The sequence below is a fragment of the Pinus tabuliformis genome, chromosome X, assembly GCF_031772625.1.
Source record: "Pinus tabuliformis cultivar Carrire ecotype Pingquan chromosome X, CPIR1, whole genome shotgun sequence".
Lineage (NCBI taxonomy): Eukaryota > Viridiplantae > Streptophyta > Pinopsida > Pinales > Pinaceae > Pinus > Pinus tabuliformis.
The window spans coordinates 743,525,045-743,537,782 of NC_142308.1; the positions used below are offsets into that span (position 1 = coordinate 743,525,045).

At 38.1% G+C, this 12,738-nt stretch overlaps 1 protein-coding gene across 2 annotated transcripts in view; it reads left to right on the forward strand.

The window, feature by feature from the left end:
* The first annotated feature begins 581 nt into the window (after positions 1-581).
* The window catches only part of LOC149142043 (uncharacterized), a 142,556-nt gene continuing 130,399 nt past the window's right edge, over positions 582-12,738 (forward strand). For both annotated transcript variants that reach the window (XM_089453334.1, XM_089453335.1), the window contains exons 1-7: positions 582-843; positions 1,109-1,325; positions 7,800-7,973; positions 8,223-8,375; positions 8,719-8,773; positions 8,946-9,004; positions 9,368-9,496. In XM_089453334.1, coding sequence (XP_089309460.1) covers positions 1,155-1,325; positions 7,800-7,973; positions 8,223-8,375; positions 8,719-8,773; positions 8,946-9,004; positions 9,368-9,496 — 741 coding nt within the window. In that variant the 5' untranslated portion in view covers positions 582-843; positions 1,109-1,154. The remainder of the gene's footprint in view (positions 844-1,108; positions 1,326-7,799; positions 7,974-8,222; positions 8,376-8,718; positions 8,774-8,945; positions 9,005-9,367; positions 9,497-12,738) is intronic.

Sequence of the window (12,738 nt, forward strand, 5' to 3'; positions counted from 1 at the left end):
CATAAATACAACCATATATATTATAACTTAATTTTAATATTAAGTTTCCTATTATTTTGATCACTCGCACAACAAATCTAAGTGGTGAGTAATGGAAGGTCATGGAATCCGCTTTAATGTTATCACCATCCCGCTAATAACTATTTTAACGACAAGGCTTATATCCTAAGCCATTAACCCATCAATACAGTATATGCCACCCATCATTATGCCATTGCCCATTAATACAAAGCTGCAATATATGCCACCCAATTATGGTAAATACTTAATCCAACGAATATACCGCCCCGCATTAATGAGTCAATTGCCCATGATATATCGGTTGCTTCAGTCGACACACCACACAAACAACAACATTTTGGGTTTAGTTGCATATCTTGTTCCCGGCCGAGCTATCAAAACATTTGGAAATTCGTGTACCCACAACAATAGGAGCGTGGGAGTATAAAACACGTGGTGTGAATGAATTTGACATGAGGGAGCCCGAGTGGGTAATTCTTCATCACGGTCAAACCTAAACATCCCACGCTAAATTTGACGCCTATATAGTTGTAGTTGGACAGACATGGTTATTCTTTTAGTTTATATCCGATTTCGGACAGCTAAAAGGAAATGCAAACGTATTTATATACACACACTTTGAAACTCCATCGAGCCTTCCCATAGCTTCCTGTCGTCTGTGTGGACTCTTTGCTCTATTCATTCATCCGGCGGCAGCAGCAGCAGGAGGCAGAGGGAGCGTTGAGCTAGGAGTCCATGTGACGGCCATGCCATGATTGAAGAAGATCTGTTTTGGTGTTGGGATTCAGGCTTTTCGGCCAGTAACATCATCTTAATCACCACGTAGGGTTTTTGTTTCTGGAAAAATCAGCTCGATTGAATCATGCTTTTCATTAATTCAAATCCCTCCCCCACATGCTATTATCATGCTCCAGATTTTGTCAATGCAGTGCTATTGTGTCAATCCATTTACCTGGAATCTTACTCAATTCAGTAGAACTTGATGCTATTTGATATAGCAGTGTCTGAAAATCGGGATTTGATGCTTTTTAATAAAAGATGTGTATTTTCTTTCTGTATTTGAATAAAATGTTGTGAAAATTTGCAGGTGGGGGATTTTTGGTAGCCCGTGTCGATTACCGGAGGGTTAGGGTATGACTCCGTCTGGCACACTGGCTCTTTCAAAGGGAATCGTCAAGGAGCGAGAGATGGCCACCAGCGTCTCCAGTGTTTACGTACATGTAGTTGACAGTGTTATCAAAAGTCTGCGGCCAGAATTTCAGAATGAGGGTTTAGATGACAGTGTCTTAAATGAAGTCCAAGCGGTAACTCTCTCATCGTAAAATTTTTGTTTATTGTTCGAAAATATGAGAAAGGCACTGAAATGAAATACCTGGAGAGATTAAAGCTTAAAAGTCTGCATCATCATGCTCTCTATGCTTTTTAATGGAAGCGCTCGTTGAGTCATAGTCATCACGAAAGAACAAACCGCTTTAAGATTAACTCGGTTGAGCTGGGCCTGCCAAAAAACACCAGAAAATGGTGGTCACATATGTTGCTTGTCTGCTCACAAGGTTGTTTGTTGAAGTCGCAGAACATTGGAGAAACCGAAAGACTTGGTTGGTCCAAAACTCTAGATAAACCCTGCTTTCAGATGTCAAAATGTAAACTGTATCTTGGCGACGCTATATGTTCTATTGCCAATAATTTTTCTTTCTTGGGAGTGGGGTGGGGGGAATAGGAAAATGTTACGTTAATACATGTTCCATGGCGGGTACTCTGCATTCATGGCATATAAGATTGAGCACGGGCCATTTGACTTTTCTGATTATCAAGCATACAGATTCTCAGTTCATAACTGATCTAAGTCGTAAAGATGTGAAGCAAAAGTTGGTCTTATTTTCTGAAAACATGAATGTATAAAAAATGGTTCTAGCTTCACCCTTACCATTGTCAAACGGAATTTCGGATTAAACCTTGAAACACAAAGTCAACATTCATTTTCAAGCACCACATTTACAAAAAGATCGGAGCTGTGACACGATACCAATTTTGGCCCTACACATGCTAGAACAAAAGCCAAACCTGCAAATTTTGGTTGCTGTGACCTTGTTGTTGTTCAGTTGGCGTAGTCACCTTTCAATCTGTTCTTGAGGCGGTGGGATGGTTTCCTCCAGTGGTGTGTTGATTCTTCTCCGCGGCTGGTTGGAAAAATTGCTGATGGTGTAGTCTTTATAATGTACAGCTCTTTTTCCTATGGCTCATATCTGCATCGGTTCTTGAATGTTTTGAATGGACAGATCTTTTAGCAAGTTTGCAAATGTTCAAGGATCTGATGAATGCTGTCTAACCTTGTTCCCAAGACTGCCAGGGCTTGCTGTGCATATTATCTTATTTGGGTAGCTACAATGAAAACATTTCTGCATTCTCTGTAGTGTTTGAGGTCCTGCAACGGTGCCTGTTCCCTTCATCCCGAGCTGCCTTCCTTAACCATACTCCGGAGGCTTCTGCTGCTTTCGAGGGTGAGGACTTCAGCTTGCTGCCTTCTAGGGTGATGTCTTTAGCTTGCCCTATTATCCCCTGCCAGCGTGATCACTTAAAATTGTCAGCTCTTTTTAGTATATCTAGGAAACTCTAAGGGGTGCTGTCCTTTATCAAAGCTATGACTGGTAGAAATGATGTGGCCGCAAGGAAATTGAATAAACTATGATATTTATTTTCTTGTATGTTGAGATCTGCTCCCACGGGTTTATTTTATCTTATGTTAAGGTATGTTATAAAATATAAGAAATTGAATAAAATATAATATTTATTTTCTTATAGGTTGAAATTGTCCTTGTGGAATCCTAAATACAGTTGCCATATTGGTTCTTTTATGTTGTATCGATTTCCTAGTTGTCATCTTTTTTTTTCTTGGAACTAACTCCCTTGTAATCTCCTGGGCACGTCCCCCAGATCCGAGAATGGTCCCCAGTGTATAGTGGGTGGCGTATATTCAGGGTGTCTCATTTTGTGGGAATCTAACCAGGGATCTGCACAGGATGTTGGATTACCAGCAACTTCCTGGCAACAGTGGCACCCTTTGATTGAGTTAACCCTTTGGGCCTTCCCAAGTTTTATAAAGTTGACAATTTGTTTGACTTCATAGGCTGCAGTTGTCGTTGAACCCAATTATTTGTACTTCTACTACAATTTAAAGTCACTTATTTTTCTCTAAGTTGGCCTCTTCAAATGCAAATTGGTTTCTGTTGTTTAGAATTTATAGTTTAGTCTAAGTACCCTTTTGTGGTTGGGTGACATTGTATCAGCTTATATGATTTTGATGTAAGTTGGAACTTCTGAGTATATTTATGGTTCTTGCATGATCTTCTTTTTCTATACCAGGTTTGAATAAGATTCATCAACTTTTGATTTACTTCTCCTTGTTGATATATCTGGTATATTTAGTAGTAATTTTCTTTATCACTACTTTTTCCTGTCGTTCATTTTCTCTTGTTTAGAATCTTCCAGTTTTTATATGATGTGGTATCTTCCTCCCTCTCTCTTTTATCGTCTTCATATTGACCTTGATATGCCCTTACTATCCTTTACATCGATTATAATTAACATGCATGTGACTTACTATCATTCATTTTCTCTTGTTTAGAATCTTTCAGTTTTTATATGATGTGGTATCTTCCTCCCTCTCTTTTTTATCGTCTTCATATTCACTTTGATATGCCCTTACCATCCTTTACATCGATTATAATTAACATGCGTGTGACTTACTATCATTCATTTTCTCTTGTTTAGAATCTTTCAGTTTTTATATGATGTGGTATCTTCCTCCCTCTCTCTTTTATCGTCTTCATATTGACCTTGATATGCCCTTACTATCCTTTACATCGATTATAATTAACATGCATGTGACTTACTATCATTCATTTTCTCTTGTTTAGAATCTTTCAGTTTTTATATGATGTGGTATCTTCCTCACTCTCTTTTTTATCGTCTTCATATTCACTTTGATATGCCCTTACCATCCTTTACATCGATTATAATTAACATGCATGTGACTTACTATCATTCATTTTCTCTTGTTTAGAATCTTTCAGTTTTTATATGATGTGGTATCTTCCTCCCTCTCTCTTTTATCGTCTTCATATTGACCTTGATATGCCCTTACTATCCTTTACATCGATTATAATTAACATGCATGTGACTTGTTTTATCGTCTTCGTACTTGGTGTCTTGACATTTTCTAGTTTTTATCTTGAGATCCGGAATGGGACTGATTGCTTCTTCCCTTCTCGGTTAGGTCTTTGTTTGTTTCTTCCTCATCCCCTAATTCTTTCTCTATGTATGTGTGAACCCCTTTTTGCTTGGTCATTATTGACAATGCTGTTCTACTACATTATCGTCATCTCAGTGCGCAAACATGATTCTTGCTTTTCTCTATTTGGCTTTATTCTTCTAAGTTTTTTTCAGTTCTTTTGCAATTGTCAAATATGTTCAAAGTTTTTTATTTTTTAAACCAGAATAGGGAAATATTTGTATTAATAAAAATCTACAACAATGGGATGTTACATAGAAGTTACAAAATGGGCTTTGTGCCCTGGAGAAATATTATTGTCCATACCAGTCTTTGTTCCACTATTATCTTAAGAGTCTTCCCAATATGTCTTAGTGCTAAATAACTTAGATACATATATTTGCAAAACCTTCCAAGAAGGTATCATACTTTGCAATACACACAAAAAGTCAAAGGAAAGGGATTCAGAGGTGGAGGCAGGTGACTGCTTGGTTGAGTCAGCTGTCATCTCATCTCCAGCATGCAGGTGCGGTGTTGAGCTTCCCTTGTTTCGCTATGCCTTAAACTTCTCTGGCACTAGTTCCATATTAGCTTTAAGAAGATTATGCATAATCGTTCCAAGGGCTGTGGAGGCAGGGGTGTTGAGATCCTGTAGGAGATAGTAGCCATCTGAAGATGAATTGCATGGACCTCCTTCTCCAACCTCAAAATTCCATGAGTCTGAAATATCAAGGAGCTTATGACAACTTTGTTTTTCATGAGGTCCATCTTCTTCAAATGAATTCGGCTATCTTGTGTGTTAATCCCATCCTCACGACTCAATTGCGGTTCCATGTCCCAAATTCTAGCCTCATGACTCTCTAGCAGTTGTCTTGTTCTTGGAAGTTCTGTATAGTCCATTGATGGGAAGTGTTGCGAGACCCAAATGTGAGCAACTACAGGAATTTGGAGAAAGGAAGAGAAAAAGCCTCAAAGAAGAGAACCCGAGATGAGGGGATGGGTATAAATGAAGGTATGAAAGGCTAGGAGGAATTCACAGAGAAAACAGAGCAGAGGAATCTCAAAATAAACAGAGCAATTCTCAGTGGGTGGCAAATAAGGGGATGATAGCAGGAATAGAAAGCCAAAAGGGTCTGCAGAGGGGGCCAACTGAGCATTCCATAGCAATTTGGGCCGTAAGTTAGGAAGAATTGAGCATCTACACAGACCAGGAACGGAATGTGTCCAGACAGTCACCTCTGGATAGGAATGGGACTGGTTCCAATCAAGAATCACCAGAGATGGAAAAGGTTAGCTGGTAAGCTCCTTGAACACAAGCCATTCTAATAATCCCAAATTCACTGTGCAAGTATTTGTTCCATGAATGATAACAGAAGGTGGCCAAGGAATTAAGCACGTGGAGGAGGAGGGGGAGTCTTATCAGCTGTCCTGCCATAAAGGCCTGATGTATCGCCACCTCATGATGTATCCTTTGACTCATGACACTTTAATGATTGAGGGTCATGGGTAATCTATGGGATGGTTTGAACATAATTTTAAAATTTATGGAAAGGACCCCTGAATTTTCTTTTATTGCCAAGCTTGTTAAGTGGTCTGCTTCTTGGTTTTGGCACTGTGGGATCTGGAAGCAAGACATGTTTGCCAAAATTTCTTTTTTAAGTCTTGTTCGATCCATTATGGATGCTAGTTGGTGGACCCGAGGGACTTTGTCTTAGAGGATGAGATTTATGATTACCGATGAATCTCCAAGCACTATCAATCTAAGAGCATTGATGTTATTGACTAAATTATGACCTTGAAGCAGTGCATAAGCTTCTGCTGTGTTATTTGAGGCTACATCCAAGCTGCATCCAAATGTGTACGCTTTTGTCCCCTGGGGTTAAAGAGAACCCCTTCCGCATGCCAGCCCAGAACTGTGTTAAGGTTTCTTCCTATAACATTTCTTTTTGTATTGTGTCTTTGTATTTTAATTGGGATTTAGATTCAAGATCAACTTTCACCAATCATTGCTCTTTCAAATGATTAAATCTTCTGGATTGCGCCAGCACAACCTTGCTGTATCAAACTTTATGGTCTATGTTAGTACAATCATTGTTTTTAAAGATTCTTATGTAATTTGGTGCACAATTCTTGCTTGACCTCTTTCACTAGTCTTTCTTGTTAGGCGGATATGTCAACATAAATATCAAGAAATGAATCAAGATTATTGATGTAGATTTGTTTCCTTTGTTTTTGTGAACCGAGTATGACCAACTATATATACCTCCATATTTGAGCATAGATTTTAAGAAATGACCTCATTGTTCATTCCTGTACATTGGTACATCACATTAAAGCTGCAGAGTAGGTCAAATGCACTCATCTTAGATGTATAAACAAAATATTGGCAGCAAACATTTGAACAATCTACAAAATGTTACCAAGTATGAGACTTGAAGGGATATGATGGCTAGAAAATATAAATGATAGAATGACTTTTGAAATATTGAAAAATATACCAACATTTTTAGATATGGGTTGTGAAATTGTACCTACTTATGCATATATGAAAAAATACTGAAATCTAGTAAAAATATATTGTAAAAGAAAGACTCTGTTAGAAAAAGGAAACTGTTAAAGTTTGAATCTTTGCCACTAAGATTGAGAAATAGAAACAAATATTTAGCGCTAAATGATAATCTTGTTAAACATACAAATCCTAGTAGGAATATATTGCAAAGAGGATACAGGCCAATCTTTGAAATGCAATGAAATAGCATATGCAAATTCATAAACAAGAAGGAAAAGAGAGCTGTAAGTTTATTGAGATAAAGTAGGGGATTGTAATAAACATTTAGATTTAAGAAACAATTTTTAACTTGCACATATCATATGTTGAATTGTCATTGATTAACAAAGCAAAACAATATGGAATAATCCATGTATGAATAATCTAGACTGATCATATATATATATATAATTTTTTTTTTCTCCTTTTTTAAACGAACTCATTCAGTAATGCCAAAATCTCCTTTTCCTCCAATTTCTTTGTAAAGTTTAATGCACTCCATGAAATGGAAAACATAATGGCTTCCCTGGTGCATATAAGCTAATTTTTTCAGATGGTTAAGGTTGAGTATTTTGACTAGTTGCATGGAATAAACCACTTATTTAATATAGTGGAAGCTGTAGCACACTTGTGTGTGTGTGTAAAGGGTTATTTATATTATAGAGGTAGGACTTATTTGAAATTTGTAAGATTAAGAATATGTCTAAGAATTGTTGCTAAAATTTATGGATATGTATTCTCATGGATGACTAAGTGTTTTGAATGGTATCACATGAGTGGGTAATGCAGTAGATGACTTCCCATTCATTTACAATTTACTTGTTAGAAAGACAATTGTGTGTGCAACCTATCAGTAGTCTTGTGCATATTCTACTTGCTGTGAGAGTTCAATTGAAATAAACTTTGAGTCATGTGCTTCTGATTTGTTGTTTTATTTATGTTTTTCCTGAATTTTGTCAGCTTTGGGAATTAAAAATGATGCAAAATGGGGCAATACAAGGTCCAATAGACCATGCATCTAATTCTGCTCTAAGAGGCGCAAACGCTCCTATCACCCCAGTTCACGATCTCAATGTACCTTATGAGGCGACTGAAGAATATGAGACTCCTACTGCAGAAATGCTGTTCCCCCCAGTAAGTGATTTTTAAAATACATTACAGCAAGTTTAACTTACAGGTGTCATTGATGCTATAAATATCTCCAACGTTGACTCAGTTAATTATAACCTTTAAAATGATGGATTTTTTCTAAGGTCATGTATAAAAAATGTTTATTGTTGTTTTGTTAGTATGGGGATATTGATGGTATGCCCCCTTTTTTATTCAAATATCAATGGATTCCTTATGAGTGTATTTTTTTGACTTACTAATTGCCCAATGCAGACACCTGTACAGACACCTATGCAAACTCCCTTGCCCGGTACTGTAGAGCCAGTTATGTACCAGTACTTTCCACCTGGTCCAGGGGAGCCTCTAGCGATTCCTGAGTCAGGGATTGACCCAGAAGTGAAGATAGGAAGGCCGGCTCCTTACATGGTACCAGTTCAAATATGGCTGGATGCTTATTGTTTCATTACATTGTTATGACTATTTGAATATTTTCTTGTAGGTGTTTTGTTTTAAATATGGTAGAAGGGAATTTATAAGTGGAAGTTATGTGGCATCATATTTAATAGATATTTAGCTGTTCATTGCCTAAAGATGAAAATGATCAGTTTGAACCGCGTTCGGATTTAAATAATAGCCCACTTACTATTTAGGGTTATCTTGTACTTGAGACACATTTATGATGCTTCCCTGGATTTCTAGGGCATTGTTTCTTACATGTGATTTTTCCCTGGATGGCTTGGGCTCTGTTTCTTACACTCTGGAATTACAGCAACAACCTGTGAACTGGATAAGTCAAAAACCCCTTGGCGTAGATGTCAATATTGGTGAGTATTTTATTAAAAATACTACTTGTTGTACCTGGACATGACATTGGAAGTTGTTTGTTGAATTGTTTTCATGGGAAATATCTAGACAGTGAATGTAAAGAAATATGATGACTATTACCTTGGTGAACAATATGGAGTGTATTCTTCTGAATTCCCTGTGATGTTGCAGCTTATGAGGAAGAGAGGGATGAGATGGCATCTGGGATTAGTCAACCACCTGTCACAAAGGTTCTAATATGGCTTTGTTACTCTGAATTCTAGTTTTGTGCTCTTAAAACTTGAGATTTGCAAGCTTTAGTTTTGTCAGTTTGTTCAGTTTCAGTGTTCCATTATGAGAAGCATCATGCCGTGAATTTGGGATTCTTATACACAAGAGAGATTAGCCTTGTGTCCACAGATATCTCACACAAGAAATGTGACACAAAGTTGCAATGGGGGTCCAGAGATTGTTTTTCATTTCTGTTCTCCTGTTTTTACCAAAGCAGTCCATGAAGTGCTGTTTTACCTGTAAAGGCCTTAGTTTATTAATATTTTGATAAAATATAAAATTTAATGGAAACTGATCTGAATGAATGTGTTTCATGCACTCAGGATTTTTTCACTTTGTCTAGTGGTAAGCGAAAACGGGAAGAGCAGCCCCCAAATTATCTTCCAGGGGGCTACATTCCACAACAAGATGGAGCAGGGGATTTTTCTTGGGAGTTAGTGCAATCAAAGGAGGTAAGTTCCTCTTAAAGCTTTGTTAGTAGTTGAGCTGTTTTGTTTAAGTAAAGTAAATTGTTTAGTTTGCTAGTAGCTTTTCTCTTCACAGAAATAGGATGCTACCTTAATTTCAGTAGTTTATTTTGGTGAAGTATTGAAGTTCATGTTAATTTTACATTTGGCTGTAACATGCCTGCCTGTAAATCGAATTTGTAAACTTTTCTTTCTTTCGTCATGCTGTAAATATGCCTGGAGCTTCCAACAGCTGCCAACCTAGATTTTTTCATGTCATCTATGTGCAATATCAACTCTGCATACACATGTCTTTGATTCACATACATTCATTCAATTTACCTGTGCATTTGCCCATTCACAGATGACATCTATAATAGCTGACTGTAATTATGCATAATATCTAAGCATCTAAGATGTGGCAGGTGTGGTGGTTGGGGGAGGGGGAGGGTGGTCATCTATAACCATGAAGGACAACATGAACTTTCTTTTGCTTGGGGAATTGGATAATCAACCAACAATGAAGCTGAAGCCCTTGCTGTATTCCAACGGCTCAGACTCTTGGGAGTGTTAACCTCAATGGATGTCCTCATTCTTGGAGGCTCACACATATTCTCAGTCCTTTGAAACAATTTCCATTCCTCCTGAGCTCAATCTCTTGCAGAACCTTTGAGGCCTTTCCCTGTGACTGCCTCTGTCCCCTCTCCCCTCACCTCTCCATGAATTCCCCTCTCCTGCTTTGACTCTGGTTCAATGGCATCCAGATTCCAGAAGATGCATGCGTTGTTGCTGTGTACTAAACAAGGGTGGTCAGTGGCTTAAAGCGAAGTCTTAACCTTTGCAGTTGGGATCTGACTAAGATCCAAGGAGATCTCAACTACATTACTCTTCAATCAACAAGATGGATGTCTCAGTTGGAAATCCACTTGGGAAAATGGAGTAGAAGAGGAGAGCATGCAATCTCAAGCAAGATGGGTGCCTACAAGACATTGAGGATAGAGGGATGGAGAATGAGACCTCCTTGGCCTGCATCAAAGAGATGGATTTGGAACTTGGAAGAATCTATGGTGGTCCTTTCTGAGTTGGTCAAAATAATCATTTTTTGTGGGCTATTCTGTTCAAGAGAGGACTTTGACTAGTTTTCGCTTTGAAGGAAACACAATTCAGCCAATAGAGGTGCTGAACACTGAAACCCAGGTGGAATCATTTGCCAGTGGTCCTACGAGGTTGTATTTTTTTTTTTTTTTTAAATTTGCTATTTGTTATTGGTTTTTATTTTAAGTAGGTTAGTTTGTTAGACAATGCTGTTGTTCTACACCTTGAATGTATGGGAGAGGATCCACTAGCAAGGGGGTATGGGGTTGTCATTGAACATTCTATATGACACCTTAGATTGAACCCTTGTTTTTTGTGATTTATTTTGTGCTTATTACTTTTGCCTATTGTATATTTTCTTCTCTGTTGTTGGTACATGGTTGCAGGGTTTGACTCCTATCTACTTGTTTTCATCACTTAGAAATAACCCACATAGATGCTTCATTGCATGGGTATATGAACTTGTGTAAGTTGTGTTAGAACGGAGGCATGCAAATTTAGTATTTAGTAGTTCCACTCCCTTTCTCTCTTTAATACCTCTATTTTGACCCCTGGAATGTATTGGATCAGATTATGTATAAATTGTAATGTAGGGTTATGGTGTTGGGTGTCGAGAGTTGTGAGTTTAAATAAATAACCTCATTTGCAAATGCTGCAAATATGCTAGTACAGATTCTAGTGCACAACTCAAGGCCAAGTCTCAACTAGTGAATGGATAGGCATATAATTTATAAATACACTTTTATGGGTCGTGGAGTAGGCTTGCCATTGTGAACTCAAGCTATGTAAATGTTTATGCTGGAATATAGCATATATTGGTCTAAGATGGTTGTAGACAGAACAAGGACTGTGATTCCAAGATAGTGGAAGAGGGAAGTTGCGAAATCCCCTCTTGGAAATTTCCCAAAAATGCCCAGTGTCTTTTTAGAGTTTTATATAGTTTCCTAGTGAGGTCTTCTGTCAAACAGTTTAATGAGGTACTGCTGTAGGTGTAATTTCTTTGAGTTTGGGTTCAAATGAGTATACAGTGCCCAGCAAACACTCAAGAAACTATTTTAAAGCAACATCTTCATGTTCAGAATTTAAATGACAAAAGCAAACGCCATTGAGACATTAAAATCAGCCACAAGTAAATTCAGTCTTCACTGATATATTGCTTCAGGAATTACACAGTAGTTTTCCAGAGAGTTACAATCACAGCATTGCATTAACAAACAATAGTACAGACTTCAGTGAATAATAGAACCTGGTTTAAACAATGTCCAAAGAGGCTATGCCCCACAGTTAGCTTCAGCGCATAAAACACAGTCATTCGAACCAGCTACAGGAAAAGCATGAGATATCTGGCATATATCAGCTTGTAAATTTGTCCTCTAACAGCGGGTAGTCCTCGTCCCCCTTCAGCATATAAACTCAGCCTTTGTTGAGTGACTCAACCAGCAGAGATAGAGGAACTCGGCCCACACGTAGACTGAAACTTGTGCTTCCTTAAGGCTGATACACACGCGCATGAACGAAGGTCTTAATCTCTGCGTCTAGCAATAATGATATCTACGCTTTCTCTAAGTCTGATATTGACCTCCAGCACTTATGTCCAACTCAGCCAAGCAAAGAATTTAACTGAGTCCTTGTGAAGCACGCTCAGGCAACAATGTATAGGAGGGGTTTGCGGCCCACCCACAGAGGCAAACTCGGCCCTTTAGTGATCAGAACTCGACCCATGAATTATACATTGGCTCGGTCTCTGAAATAAAGAGAAATTCCTCCTAGGCTGGAACTTCAACCCAGATAATCTTCAAAATGCTCAGACCCTTTTATTGAAGGAATTTGGCCTCATGACCCATAACTTCGACCCACTAAATTGATGGCAAAGTATGGCTCTTCTTCAATAGCAATATCAACCCCGGGTTGGCTTGGACATCCACCTGAAAGATGATATATAGAAAACACAAAATTAGAAGATAAAATCAACTAATAAAACCTTGTAGCTGTATATTCTTCTGAAAATCTTTTTCTCCTTGGTAGCGCAATGGTGAAATCTGAGTGATTCCACTCTCTGAATCAACTAGGTAGTCTCAACACTGAAGCTAACAATGATAGCTAGAGTTTCTCAAACCATAAGCTTATCCCAAAAACTCTCAAAGAGCTCATTT